The 15,777-nt window shown below is 39.7% G+C and overlaps 1 protein-coding gene across 1 annotated transcript in view; it reads right to left on the bottom strand.

Annotated features, from left to right (window-relative positions):
• The window catches only part of kif6 (kinesin family member 6), a 76,282-nt gene extending 60,962 nt beyond the window's left edge, over positions 1–15,320 (bottom strand). The window contains exons 1-5 of the mRNA XM_026151361.2: positions 15,151–15,320; positions 11,783–11,892; positions 9,361–9,435; positions 539–686; positions 278–387 (exon numbers count right to left, since the gene is read on the bottom strand). Of these exons, the coding sequence (XP_026007146.2) occupies positions 278–387; positions 539–686; positions 9,361–9,435; positions 11,783–11,892; positions 15,151–15,210 (503 nt within the window). The 5' untranslated portion in view covers positions 15,211–15,320. The remainder of the gene's footprint in view (positions 1–277; positions 388–538; positions 687–9,360; positions 9,436–11,782; positions 11,893–15,150) is intronic.
• Between the last annotated feature and the right edge of the window lie 457 nt (positions 15,321–15,777).

The following is a 15,777-nucleotide window of genomic DNA, read 5'->3' as shown; positions in this document are numbered from 1 at the left end:
CCGGCTGCAATGACCAGCTTTGAAAAACTATTTATCCACATGACTCTTTTGCTCTCCTGCAGTCTGCCACCAGGTTGACCACATCCATTGCGGTCCCACAGCCTCATTATGTCAGCTGGCAGTTCATAGTGGGCTGCTAAACACTAGAGTCTCCATATTTCACCACACAATAACTGTGAGCCAGGCTGAGGTGGCTAAATTAAAGTTAAAATATACACCATATGACCCTAGTTGTTGACATGTGCAACCGCTTAAAAATAAGAAAATGGGCACTGACGGTAGGTCTTCCAGTCGAGATGCTTCATGTCGGGAATCCAGAAGGTCGTATCCCATCTCATTGTAGATCTCCAGATAAGAGATATGTGTGGTATAAACCATGCTGCTGTCCTGTGGAGCACCAATAAATCACATAAAAGACTTACATATTTTTGACATTTTTCTGAAGCTAATAATAATAATAATAATGGGTAAAAAGACGATTGTTATGTTCTGCACATAATCAACTGAAAAACAGGCAAATGAACAACAGTTTGCTGACCTGGCTGAACCGTTCATATAGGTAGGAAAGGGTGCGAGGAATAATCCCACGATCGCTGTACCGCTCAGCCCCTCCTGTGATGGTAAAGGTCTTCCCGCTTCCTGTCTGGCCGTATGCAAATATGGTGCCATTATAGCCAGCCAACACACTGCAAAGACACCCACATTATTAGCAAAGTTTTCGCGAATAATTCAAGCTAAAGTCAAAAAATAAAAGTACTACCATGTAAATGAGCCATTAAATATCTATCACTAATGCCATGTTTATACTTTTCAAGTTGTGCTTGACTCCTTTCTCTAAAAGTTGAAGGCACACAAATACATAAACACAGGTGACAAATTAAAGTAAAAGAAAGCTCCTTGGCATTAAATATATTCTTTCAAAACACATGATAGTGGTGGACAGTGCACTAATATCTCCCAATAGTTTCTTCATCTGATCAATATGAAGGCCATCATTCACATAAAGCTAAAACAGCTTTATCGAGTGAACTGAAGGGCCAAGTATAAGTTAAATGACAGCTGTCTCTTGAACTGTAAATCATGCAGAGTTGCTCTAGTAGAGTCTAGCCATAAAAATATATTTCTGAATGACCAGAATAGGTCCACTTTGAAGTCTGGAAACAAGTGGCACAAACCTGTGAACAATACTTTTTCATTTTTAAAGAAAACTGTAACTTAGCCCACCCTGTCCTGTCCTACTGACGTACTCTCACTTTTCCTTTATAAAGACCTCTGGAAGGAACAAGATCACACTTGGGGCTTGGTACCCAGTGCAGAACAGCAAAGTGAACTGGACTCAAATTTCTTGTCTTGGCCAAATGTGGATGTTTCTAATTCTGATGGCCTTAAATTTTTCAAATTTTAGTAAACTGAGGTTATTGTGTTCACTTCCAGATGTGGTTGTGTCGCGCCTCTCTTGGACCTGGGCCCTTTGCAGCTGTATATAATATCAGCAGTAACGAACCTCAGTAATGCTCACAGTTATGCTCATCTTTTAACGGGTACACACAAACATGAGCACATTTACTCCATCGTGGCTTCCTGCCACTGGTTTCCCATTAATTTTAGGGCCCATTTTAAGTTTTATTATTTGTTTTTATAACTTTTAATAGATCAGCACCAACTTACATATGTAAGCTGCTGACTGCAAGAGTCCCATTGAGGTCGGTGAGGTCAGTGGACCAGCTGCTCCTTGCAGTCCCTGAAGCTTGACTCAAAACAAAAGGTAACTGAGTTTTTTCAGCCACAGAAGATCCCCTCATTTTTTGCTCCTTGCCTTTTAACTCAGAATGAGAGTGGTGTCTTCTTGCCTTTTGTTTCTTGTCATTTTCATTGCTTTGCTTTGCTGTTTTGGTCCTATAAATAAAACTGGATTTGGTTGGACTTCCCTAAATGTCACCAGTTCTTGCTCATACGCCTCCAATGACATCAGCATTTTAAATCTGAAAAAGACCATTGACTGTACTCTTCAGCAGACACCAGAGGCCTTTGTTAATTGAATGTGACACTTCAAATCCACAGGAACGGATGGCGACGGCGAGCAGAGAACTGCAATGGCGACAGATATCTGCCGGTGAAGGAGGAATGTGGTGGAGTGACAAAAAGAGCCCAAAACCACTCAGCTGTAGCAGGTCCGGTAAATTTTGGTTTGGCACAGAAATGTCCTTCTGCACGTGCTCAGGGCCATGGAAACCAATGGTATTCAGATCTGTCTGAATGAAATGAACATCTAAAAATGATAGAGCTCACATGAGACAAAATTTATAGGCAAAACAAATTTTGTGTCTTCTTGGAAATAAACCAGCTAGTAATGGTAAAATGACAGAGGGGCCTCTGACACGCGAGCTTGGATCAAAGGTGTGGGTATCCTGTGTGCTCCTGACTCTGCCAATAGCAAGGAAAAAGGATATCTTTACACTATATTTTTCGAGATGAATTATAAACGAACTTAAGCCTCGCACTTATTCTAATGGTGTAGGCGAGCCAAGGTTTGAGCAACGTGTGGGTTTCCTTCCCTGTGTTCCACACCCTGTATGAAAAGGGCGAGGGAAAAAACTGCATCTCAGTTAAAATAGAACACTGGGTCCACTTATGAGAACGGCGGTTGGTTGGTCAGCCAACGGGCGTCCATTTAATCTACTGTGAGTCATGGAAGTGATTGGCAGGCGTGGGGAAAAGACACTGGCTCAGTGTTTAGCTTAATGTCAGTACTAATGATGCGGCCTGGGCCCTGCCACTGAGGCTTGGGTGTTTCCCAATGCTTGTTCCTGTTTACACCTCAACTTTCCTGGAGATTGGAGAGTGATCGCTCAAAAGATCCTTGTTCTTTCTGTTGTTTAAATGCGAAGCTGTGTGTCCAACCTCTTCAGGTGCAAAGATAAAACTGAACAGACCCTAACTGAACTTCAGCAGCAGGTTTCACAGCCTTGTGAAATAGATTACTGTCCTGATAGAGGGTTTGACGTGTCAGCCCGACATCATTTCACTGGCTCGTCCCCTTGTGGAGCTATTAATGCTGGTTTGTTTTTAAGCTACTGTGCTGGAGTTGAAATAACTGGTTCCAGTTACACCACAGCACAGACACAGACTTTAGTGCAAGTAAACGAGTTAGAGCTTTTGGCTAAACTTGAAGTGTGCCAAGTATGACAGAGCACCAACCAAAACAGCAACCTGACAGTTACTGCTAGCCGAGATGATAGGCAGCCGAGTTTTAGTGCAACAACAGCGAAACTGCTGCAAATTCCTGAATGAAACAGAATAACAACGATCACCGTTTCTTAAATACCATTCATCGTTTTAACCATGACTGTCAGCTTAATACCTTCATGTAGGTTAACTTCCTTTTCACTAGCATTTCGCCTGTTTATCTCTTATATTTAGCTAAATATTTTGTTTGTGTCAAGGTCTGTGCTCTGTCAAGACCATGTGAAGGTTGAAGTGTGGACCCAAAAGCAGACACGCGAAAACAAAACTTGATTTCCACAAAGAGTGAGCTGTTTATTAGAAACTGGGAAGCAAAAAACAAACAAAAACAAAAAACGAAAGGCAGGAGAAAACAAACACAAAACTAACATGGGGGGACTTGAGCTTGACACATGACAAACAGACGACCAAACAAAGGGAAACTAACACAATATATACACAGAAGGTAATGAGGGAATGTGCAACAGGAGGGAAACACAGCTGGAACTAATCTGAAGTAAGGAGACAGGGAGGAAGCAAAACTAAATACCCTAAACGCAGAACATGGGACTATCAAAATAAAACATCAACCACAACAAATATGGAGACGAGGACTTAACACTTAGGCCGGGGGAGAAACAGCCATGGGGACACAACTGACTGGGGACACAGAGAGGGAACAGTTACTACTACAGTCACTAGAGCAGGGCGATATGACCAAAAATATTTATCACGATATACATTTGAAAATTTGCGATAACGATATAACTGACGATATAATTGACACTAGACAAACTAGTTTACAACTCCACAACTTTATTAGTGCAAAAAAAAAATCAATGCATTTTCACTTAAACAAGCAGCTGTTTTTATGTGCATTAAAGTTATATAAAAATGTAACAGTGCAAATGCAAATTCATATTGGGCGTACGTATCCTCAGCATAACCATGTATAATATCCACAAAACTTAAAGAGGTTATACACACACAATACTGTAATATTATGTTGAAGCACAGTACGTGTCACTCCGCGAGGCTCCTGCCTACGATAGCCGTAATGCTCCGACAATCCATCAAGCGGTGCGAGTTCGTAGCTTAGCAAAGTCGTACTAAAACATTTGACAGATTTTCGAGCGCCGTGTACGACATAAAATCGTTTCGAGGTCAGTAAACACAACCAGAATTCATACATAAGGCACACAAGATTATAAGGGGCACTCTTGATTTTCAGAAAAATCAAAGGATTGATTTTAAGTGTATTTTCCAAAAAACACGGTAATAACGATCGCCCGCTAGCACGCTCTACCAAAAATAGTGCTTTGTTGTGTATCTGATGGATGAAAGCCAAACCAGTTCCACACCACTGAAGTTGCAGCATTTTTACAACCAATTCTGGTTCATCTATTTCATTCAACGATCTGCTTTCACCCTTCTAATTCTCCGCCATGCTTTTTCCGCCATGTGCGTACGAAAACAAAGGCACTGCGCATGCGCTTTTTACCCATACTCTATCGCGATATTTCATTTTCTTATTGTTGCCCAACATTATACCGGTATTACTGTGAATGGTATGATATGGCCCAGTCCTAACAGTCACAGTAAAAAAAAAAAAAGTACCCTTTTCAATTCTAAGATATTTTCAGGTCTGTTCAGATGGAACTTTGCGAACCTAAACCTGCCATGTTCTTTTTAGAGAAAAGATGCTTTCTCCCTTCCAAACAACACATGCTTGTTCAGTGTTGTTCAGTGTGCTTCCATGAACTTTAACATTCAACTAACTGATACCTGTACAGTCTGAGTCAGCTTTGTGCGGTTTGTCTAAGCAAAACAAGAAGCTGAGCCTGGGGTTGTCCAGTGTCTTGAATGTTTTCCACTTGTGAATAATCTTTCTCACTGTAGAATGATAGACTTTAGAAATGGCATTATAACCTTTCCGAGACTGATGTGCAGCAGCATTTTTCTGAAGCCTGCATTACTCATTATGTTTACTGGACACCTGTTTTTACTCACATGCAATGTGTTTGTAATGTGCTTGTGCACTAGATGCTCACATGCTGCTCAGACATACTTTTATGTACGTCTGAGTTGATGTTAGATGATTCATATTAGCAACCATTGCTCGGCCTTCATGCATTCATTATGCTGCTGTTTATGTTGTGTTTTCAAGAAGTTGAAGTTAGTTGTGTTCCTTTGGAAATCAGACAGAACTTTACAGCACTCAGCCTATGTTGTGTTCTTGATTTCCAATTAACAGACCTTGATGTGTTTTCAGGGACAACCTCATCGCCTGCTGGCTTGCTAGACATTTGACTTTTCTTTTGATGGTCTGATATCTGTTGTATTAAGCATAGTGTTACTCTTCCAGATCCAGAAAATGTCAAGCTTCACAAGAGCTGTGACTGAGATAGACAGGCACGTTGTCAGGCGGTAATTGGGGGAGCACTTAATTTGTTTTTGGTTTGAATTTTATTGGTGAGACACACATTTTGAGTATTTTTTAATAATTTAATTGTGGTAGATTAAAATTGTAATTGAGTTTTAATAATTGTGCAAACTTATTTTGCACTGTTGTCTGGACTGATTAATGACATTGACTTTACTTTCTCTGGTCGTTGGTTTCCACATCATTGCTAGCTTCCTGGGTAGATGGCCTTTGTCTATTAACATTACCATTTAGCTCAGTGGGTGAGCAGACGACCACATGCTGAATGGCTAAAAAGCAGCCGCCTGGGTTCAAGTCTGACAGCTAAGCAATAACTAGTTGGAATAAAGCCATGTCTTCACATTAAGATACTAATGTAAAGATACTGCATTTCCCTGATAGTTTTTAAACAAAGCCCTTACTGTCTTGCTTTTTTAATAAACATCTGTATGTTTACATATATGGAAAGAATACTGACTGATAGACTGAGATGAGTCTTTGTGTTTTTTTTTGCATACTTGTAAAAGCCAGCAAGTCACATTAGCTGGGAAAAAAGTTTTTAAATCTCTTTTTGATGTTATTGATACAATTGTATGTCTCAGCAATCACTTAAATTGCCAACTGGTTCTCCACCTGGAGGGTCAACTTAACCCAAAATAACTGCCGAGGGGTGTTGCCAACATGAAGACACTTACAAATGGACTTCCTTGATATCAGATTAAAGACTAAACAACTAAAAGATGCTAACTTGAAACTGATACAGCAACACAAAGCCGGGCTGTGACTGCAACTTTTTAACTAGATTTTTACCATATGCAAGAACACAGAGGAAACTGTCGAAAGGTTGCGTGGGGAGAGCAACCTAATAACCTGCGTGAGTCAGGTCAAATGCATCCATATCCCTAGTCAACCAATCCAGACATCTGACTGTGCTGTTTATATGTCTGCTAATGGCAAAGATAATTCAAAGCACTTGTGGGAGTCCATAAATAGCTTCTATTGTGATTAAGACCAGTGATGGTAGGAACGAAACTGAGACAGGACAGGGTTCGACAAGGAGAGGAAGAATCTTGTTCACATAACAATAACAACAGCATAACTTGCATTTGATGACAGGAAATTCCAAGTAAATTCCATCTTGTGTGCTGTTTTTCTGTGTTGAATGTCAGAGCGGGCAGGGGGTAAAGCTCTGTAAGACACAGTGTGTATTTAGAGGAGTCTTAAAGAAGCAAGAAACTGCAGTTTATCACTGAGGTACCATTCTGCACTGTGGGAGATGACAAAATGGTCTATAAAGTCAACAAATAGGGTTATTTCATGAATGCATGATCATTTTTTAAATTAAAGCCCGATATGAGATAATCCTATTTTTTCCAGTTATTTCATTTTCATTGACTTCTATTCTATTTAGCTGTTTTTCTTCTTTTTTTATCGTAGTTACTTTATCTAAGCCTTAATACTTACTACTACTATCCATTAAAAAATGGTATCAAAGTACGTTTTTAAATACATGTTTTATTTTTTTTACAAAAATACTCAACATTCATGTAGTAAGTGTCTCTTACTGTACACGTACATTGTCTGTGTACTACATAGTTTCACTATGTAGTACACAAATAACAACACATAAAAAATATTCAAATCAGACATGGGTTTATGTGTGTGTCTGAAAAAGGAATTCAGCTGATACTGTGTATCAGTCTTAAAAATCCTACACTGGCTGGGCTCTACTCTGTTCTGCTACTTCAGCTTTATTTTTAAGAAGTTATTGGAATGTATATTAGCTTACTGGATTAGCATTTGACCTCCACTTAAGGTAACCTTACTCTAGGTTGTTACAGGCTACACGATTTGAGTTTCCTTGGCTTCTAAAGTACCTGAGCCGGAAAAGGTAATTGCTAATTAATCCAAGGGAACTGAATAGTGCAGGTAAAATAATTAGCTCTGCTGATAAATGCCTTGTTCTATGAATGCTGTCTTCAATATTGGAGTCAAAATAAAAATGAATCAGCTACAGTTTACAGTGAAGCTCTGTACTGTGGCTTGAAAATGCTCTCACATTCATGATGGCACAGTGTGCCATCTTGCCTGCCAGTTCCATCCACTTAGTGGTTTAAGTATGCAAAGCATGCCAAAAATCACAGACACCCTTCATTTACATCTTAAGCCCTACTCACTTCCTGTCAACAAGGCCCTCTGAAGCATGTGTGGTCTCAGTGTGCAGAGAGGAACACTGCACAGGACAGGTGGACAGCGATGGCTGCGGTTTCGAAGTTAGCTGTATGCTATATACTGCATACTTGTACATCAGCGCAATGGTAAAACGACAACAAAGTTTACTTGGACACGATGAAGTTATGAATACCAGATAGATGCCAAGTTACAACTATCTAACTGCCCCCTTGTTGACCGCCATTGCAATATAAATGCTATATAGCTTTGCTTTGTACCATTAAGTGATTAACACCTAGTTCATACTCGCTACTGTCACTTTCACAAACAGCAGCATGCACCAAATGTGACATCAAACGAAGAATAAGGGTCAGTGTGAAAGAGAATGTGTTGGCTGATACTCTGTCTAGAGCACTTTCTCCTTGAATTAAACATTTTGGGGGTAATGTTAATTCTTGGGAAAGGGGGTGTTATGACTGTGATCGTAATCATATGTAAATTTGAGTGTGCAGGTGCTCCTCCGTGATTGGTGCATCCAGGGTGGATGGCTCGCACCGATTGGCTGAGGACCGGGAGGCAGCGGATAAGAAGAGACTGCCAGGGCATTCATCCTCGGCCCAACCCAACCGGCAGACCGTTCACTGTGTCACTATGTTGGTTAATGTAAGAGCATGTAGGGGTGGACCGCCTTTTTGTTCGATCAGTTTTCTCCTGTTTTTGTTAGGCAGGGAGGAAAGTGATTGTCGTTTGGTTTAGTTCTTTTGAGTAGGTAAGTTGTGTTTATTCCTGAGATAGGCTACCTTTTGTTTGTTGTTTTGGCATTGGGTTCACCCTGAAGTTATGATATGCTGCCTTCCTTTGTTTAACTGCACTCATTGTAAATAAATCACTGTCACAAAATATTAAGTGTGTGACGTGCTGCTTGGGGTTGGACGGGGATGGATCACCCTTTATGTTGTGGTCTGGCTGTGCCTAGACGGGCCATAACAGTCAGTTTTTTACCAGCGTTACAATGATTTCTCAGCACAGAGACACAGAAATTCTTGAGTAGAGTGACAGTGGCGCTACAACAGCTTGAAAAGATGACAATTAAAAAACTGATCCTTGCTGGCAATCAGCATTTTCATATGATTTTATAGCAATAGATAAGCAAGTTGTTGTAACGTAGCGACACTACATTAACCTGATGGTTTAGTTATTTCACAATATTAGCAGATAAAATCATTTGAAAATGGTCAATTCAGCCAACTTTATCCATTCAAGGAAGTGTTTTGCTTTGTGAGATAACTTGAAATTTGTGTGTGTTAGCAGGCGATCTACTGTTGGTTAAGATTTGGTAAAAGAAAAACAGTGTGGGATTGGATTTGTTCCAAAAAAACAAACAATCCCTCCATGAAGTGAATATCCTGCTGATGTCTTCTCACTTACAGTGCCATTTTTTATTTTACAATCTGTAAATAACATAGCAAAATTATACATTAAAATAATTACCTAATGGACACTTAACAACTTTCTTTAGAGTGCCACGTCCACTTAAAGTTTACCTGTCTGCAACTGGTTTGGCGATGTTTTCAAATATCTCTTCTTGTTTGGCGACCTGATCGAACACTTTCTGGAACCTGGAAAAAGGTGAGAGGTAAAAAAGGTGGTACGGCCATGATAAACTTGGCATAACAGGTATTTAACCCCGGGGTATTTAACCCCAGGTGTTTAACCCCGAGTCTAATATAGGCAGAGTTGTGAAAAAACTATTTGTCTTCCTGAGTTCTAAGTAAGGGGTAGACAATTATCCAAACCTTTGTTAGATCATAAATTAACTCTGATTAATCACAGTTTTTGGGAAAGTTGAATTCAATTTCATTAACCACTCACAGGCCTGATTACTGCCCGACTTGTTGAATTAAGAAATCACTTTAATAGAAGTTGTCTGACAGTGAAGTAGGCTATCTATAAGTTGGAAGAAAACTTAAAACAGAGATGAACCTTCCCAGGATTGGCCCTCCTACCAAAATTACTCAAAATCGATGACTCACCCAGGTGGTCACAAAAGAACCCAGATCATTAATATAAGAACTGCAGGCCTCACTTGTCTGAGTTAAGGTCATGATTCAACAATAAGAAAGAGACTGTGCAAAAATGGCCTCCATGAAAAACTACTGCTGACCACAAAGGACACAAAGACTCGTCTCACATTTGCCAAAGCACATCCTGATGATCCCCGAGACTTTTGGAAAAACATTTTGTGGACTGACGAGACAAATGCCAAACCTTTTGTGCTGTTACTTCTGATGTAAAACGAACACACAATTTTATAAAAAGAACTGCTGCTTTGTTGCTTCTCGACGACTTGCCATAATTGGTGAAACCTTGAATTCCGTGCCCTGAAGCAAACAGGCACAGGTACATTCGGAGAGCTTTTTCTCTCTTAATAAATGAAACCAGCATTTTGTATATATACTGTTGACTAATATATATATAAAAAAATCTAAAATATGTAAATGTGACAACAGGAAAACAAACACAAGAAAGCAGGAACTTGTGCTGTATATGTTGCTGGTATATCTGGGGTCATGTACCCACAGCAGAACTGAATAAGCACAAAAAGCAGCAAGAATTTAGTTTCCTGAGTGGAAGAGGAGGAGTTTGGTCATTCTGTTTTCTAAAGTAGTCACAGCCCGTCATGTTTTATCCCACAGTAAGATGAGAGAGATGAAGCGAGGAATCCGCCCAGGAAGGTTGTTAAATGTGGAAATTTTATTTCTATAAGGGCACAAGGGAACCTCCACAGGCTATTATAAGACTGTGTGGTTTTCAAGGCTTCTGAGTGTCCAGTGCTGTCTGACTCCCCAACTGTGAATTTAGGGCTTGGAAGCGTGGCATGAGCCCTGCCCAGAGGGTATATAAGGCTGCAGCTTTCACTACCAGCATTAAACAGATGTTCTGGCTCTTCACTGACAGGACTGGGGGATGAATTATTCACGGGAAAGTTCTTGTGCAACATTAAGAGCTTGAATTCTGTGTGTTGTCTTTATTCACACGATCTATTTCAATTTTTTTTTTTCTTGGACATTTTTAATGTCATGCCCTTATTTCAGACTGTAGCTAATTTGACTTTTATTACAGACACAACCAAGCAGTAACGTCCACGTTTAAAAATGAAGCCACTGTGGAAATGACAAACTCTCCAGGTCTTCTAATATCCCCTTGAGGCTGAACCCCATAGACTCCAGTGTTAAATTGCCAGCGTTATAGCAGCAATAAACTCTCTTTGTCATAGCTTTAATGTTTTTTTTTTTTAGAAGTAGATATGTACTTTTGCCCCTACTGTTATTTTCCATTGGGCTGCCTCTACCGATGGATCTGCATATTTGATTTGGTACAGATTTTATGGTATTGAAAACGGGGGTCTTTACGGTAATGGGTTAACCACTGTAGCATGCAACCACTAGTTCTTTTTAAAAAAAATTATATAACTCTTAAAGCCCAAATTTGCAGTATTAGGAGCTAAAAGGTCAATATGACCATAGACTGCATATGAAAGAGTCATGTATGACTGACAAGTCGCTATTCTATGAGCACAAAGTGCGCCTATTTTTGCAAAGGGTGAGCAGATTCGCCCCTCCTTTGTCACATCCAGTTTCAAAGCACAAAGATAGGTGATGTCAGGGTGGCTACATTCATTTTTTTTTTTTTAGCTCGCTAAGCTTCAGTGAACTGACCTCTCAATTTGTGCTATTTGTGCTGGTTGTACCTTTTAATCCAATTACATGACAAATAACATGGGTTGCATTTGTTACTCAGGGCACACTTGGATTTTACTTATCACTAAGTAGCAGGATTCTGTGTCTATAAATGCAGCTTGCTAAACAAGCTATCTAGCTTTTGTTTGATAACTTAGCACTTCACCGATTCTTGTTCAAAGAAAGACCCTACAACAATACCATTTGATCTCTGGCTGTCACATACCTGAAGTTGTAGCACTCTCTCTTGTTGTTAACAAAGCCATCAGCCAGGTCCTTGGGCACAAAAAACTCCAGAGAGGAACCTGTCTGGTTCTCATTGTCCACAGAGTACACCTGAGGGAGCCAAAGACAACAGCAGAGTCAGTTTTATATAGCAGAGGAAGGCCTAAAGACTTCTATATCATACCACAGGACTATGCAGACGGATTATAAGCACAGGCAGTTATGTTCCAGCTCAGTAGCCACACAGGAATTCGTAGTCTTCTATATGTTTCAGTGTGCATGCTGTTACGGTATGTGGAGCCATACATGCGGCCCAAGTTAAACACAAAGACAATATATCATGTTAGGTCTAAAATATACGTTTAGACGTTTTGTGGCTTGGGTACTGCGAGCCCTGAAAATAAAAGGGTGGAGTTTATGGCGCTCATATCCTGTGGAAACAAATAGAACTGAACAAGCAATCACGATCAGCGTATAGTGTTGGCAAGCCCTGCAAAATCACCTCTACTAACCGAAGCTGAAGCCAAAGCGAGGAGGCGAGGAAAAACGGCATAACATTAAACCAATATAGAGTATTGAAAGTGAGGTCAGTCAGGTCAGCCTAAACACTCCTACCATTCGCTTTTCAGCTTCAAGCTTCAACATATGTTCTGGCATATGTTTCCAATGGACACTGATGCAATTACAAGTCCCTGAGGTTGCAGGAATAAAAGATAAGACCTAAATAACTGGATTGTTTTTCACTGTCACTCCGCCTGCAGTACTGCCTCTTCCATGTGCCAAACCTCAAAAAGCCCCCAGGAGGTAGCTGTTCTCATTTCACTGTGGGTGCCACAGAAAACCTTAAAGAAATAGGCTTATTTGTTTCCACCAGCTGCTGTGCTCACACAATAAAACAAGGAGAAGAAAATGATTTTCCCAGGAGTGCAATGACTATCATTTCCTATTTTTTTAATTAGTTAAACATTTTCTGTTAATTTTTCTCTCTCTCGCGCGCGCGCTCTCTATCTATCTATCTATCTATCTATCTATCTATCTATCTATCTATCTATCTATCTATCTATCTATCTATCTATCTATCTATCTATCTATCTATCTATCTATCTATCTATCTATCTATCTATCTATCTATCTATCTATCTATCTATCTATATGTGTGGCATTCATCTCACAGCAGGTGTGTACTTTATTGCAAAATAATTCCAAGTGAGTTGGCTGATTATACCTTTTGGCTCATAATTTCATGTTTCATCATGCTGAGTCTGAAGCTCTCTGCAAAAAGATTATAAAGATATTACATCATTACTTAGAATGATTGTAATAATTAGTTTTTATACCCATACCAACTAGTGTGTTTTGTGGACTTGGAGAGGGCTTTCGAGGGTATCGTGCAGAGGGTATCAGTCTCTGTAATCTCAGGATCAACGACCTCCAGTTTGCACTGGGGCAGTTTGTTGTTTCAGTTATTTCTGTGCATTATGTTCACATCCATATTGTTATATAGCGCTGAACTAATCTAAACCACAAACTTTAGACATACTGTTTCATTAGTTCCAAATATTAAACATACAATATTTGGATATTCTGTTTCACAGCTAGAACTCCAATCACTGAATCCTCTTCTATTTGTTGTTTTTATTTAGTTGTTTATGCTGCAAGTCTAGTGTACGTGTTGTAGACTTTTATTGTGAAAGGCAAGACCAGGAAGAAGCCCTCTTGCACATGTATAGAACAAATAGGATTTCCGGTAGGAATAGGGCTGCAACAGGCCCACAAGCTTCAGGTGTTTCTGCAACCTTTGCTATGAGGCCTCATATGCTCAGGGACTTCCATCAGGGCACCACCTGATACTGTTCACCACCTGATAAAGGGTTGCTGAGGCCCTAGAGAGGCTGGTGTGGATGGCACAGCACAGCAGTGAGCGCACGCTGCCTGACCTGCACCCAGCTGTGCCTCAGGAAGTCACTGAGAGGCACAAAGGACTCAACTCATCCAAACAGCAGCCTGTTGTCCTCCCAGTGCCCTCCGGCAGGGGATTCAAGATCCATAAATCACGTGGGAACAGAGTGATGATCGGTTTTATCCCCACCCCACAAGACTAGTCAATAAAAGACAAACACAAACATACACACAGACAAGTGCAACCTAACTTCTGGGTACTAATTCCTTTTATAAAACATAATCATTATTATATATTCATCTATTTTGTGAGAAAATCAAAAAAAACCTTGTGTTTTCTTTATTAAATTTGACTAGTGAGTCCATGCAATTCAAGGTTATTATGGTGAACTAAAACTAAAAAGAAGTGTAAAAAACTTTCTGGTTCACTGCACCAGGAATACAAAAGTATTATCTTGAATAATTCATGATTTCACTGCTACTTTTACACTTCCAGAGCCATCCAGAGAGCCGAACTGGACCCTTTGGGCCTATTGCGGTGCCAGCTAGAAAGTTAAAACCAGCTCTAGTATTAAACAAGTTGTTTGAAACATAAAGATGTAAAAATCGTATTACTGTTGAAGTTTAGTGTCTTTCCTGCTGCGTTATCTGAATTGTAATGTGCATCTAATGTCAGCAGACTTAATGAATTCAAGAAACTGAAATATACTCTTGAAATTTAATCCACTGTTTTAAAAAGGGTTTTTGTGTGACTACACGTGGAAGCTTGATCAGTCTCTATACAGTAACAAAATCTTGTTTATGTTTTTTTAAACATTTTTAAAAAATAATAAATAAGGCCTTTTCCAGATTTCATTATACATAACAAATCAACCACATACATGTGGTTGATTTGTCCACGGTGCACAGTCTCATGTCTATAACAGTTTTTCTACTATCTTGCATCCAAAATTTTGAATTTCTTAACACTCAGCAGCTTCATAGATCTATATGTATGTAATTACACACACACAGTCCTTTTGCCTTACATAGAGAAGATTAGACCTAAAGATAAAATACTATCTATTTTTACACCTGACAGAGGTGAACTGTTACACAGAGCATTTGAGTCATATCACTGGATTAAGGATTAAACTACTCCCCAAATATGTTACTAAACTTACCCAGCGAGTTTTTTCTTCTTTCTTTGTATCTATCCACCTTAGTGGCGTCTCTGATTTCCTTTAGTTTGCCTGCTGTGTGCAGTAACAACACTGTCGCTCAGTTGTTCTCCAGGTCTCTCAGACTGTTTTGTTTCTTTTCTGGTTCATTTATTGGACTCTACTCCACTAATATAAAAGTAATATATAGATTTAGGTTAGTGCAAAACAAGTGTAGTAGATAAGACTTGATGATCGAATGTAAGGCCTTGTTTAAGCAAAAGAATCTAGCACAGTAGTGTTGGACTAAATGTTACTGTGAGGCACTTACCGCCACATTTTTCTTGGTGGGTTTAATGCGAGCGAATATCTGAATCGTCTCTTTCACCATTTTCCCCCCGGTAAAATGAAACTAAACCGGTTTGTTTTCCTCACAGCCAGATAGCTATCTGGCTAACGTTAGCATCACGGTCCTGCTGGCAGGAGTTTGTTGTATCTGGTTGCTAGGCAACTGTGTTCCGCCAACAAAGATCATTTGTTGATGTCAAGATGCCCCCTTGAAGTAAATTTCGCAGACTGGCAGTTTTAATTAATTTCACTTTGAAACAGTTTACATTTTTGAATCAGTAACACAATATGTAATTCTTGGTCTTTTCAGATAGTTATACAGGAAGTGCAACCACAAAACAAAGAGTCAGGCGGCTAAGAATAGGTGTTATTGTAGCGCACAGTGTGGTGGATGAATATATTAGGTGGCACAGTCACAGGTAAAAACAAACAGGGATTCACAGCTGTGCCATTTTGCTCTGATGCTTCTTATTCTCCTCTAAGAATGCATTTTGTATATACAAGACAAAAGGTCGGCGCAGGTTCAATGACTCATTCAGTGGGCATACTGACAGAATTGTATTCAGCACTGTTGGCACTCCCCACACATAAGGCCGACGGCTCTTAGTCA

The sequence above is a fragment of the Astatotilapia calliptera genome, chromosome 19 (genome assembly GCF_964374335.1).
Source record: "Astatotilapia calliptera chromosome 19, fAstCal68.1, whole genome shotgun sequence".
In the NCBI taxonomy this organism is placed as follows: Eukaryota; Metazoa; Chordata; class Actinopteri; order Cichliformes; family Cichlidae; genus Astatotilapia; species Astatotilapia calliptera.
Note: the sequence above shows the minus strand (reverse complement) of the source record. Positions and strands in the feature narration are given on the sequence as shown.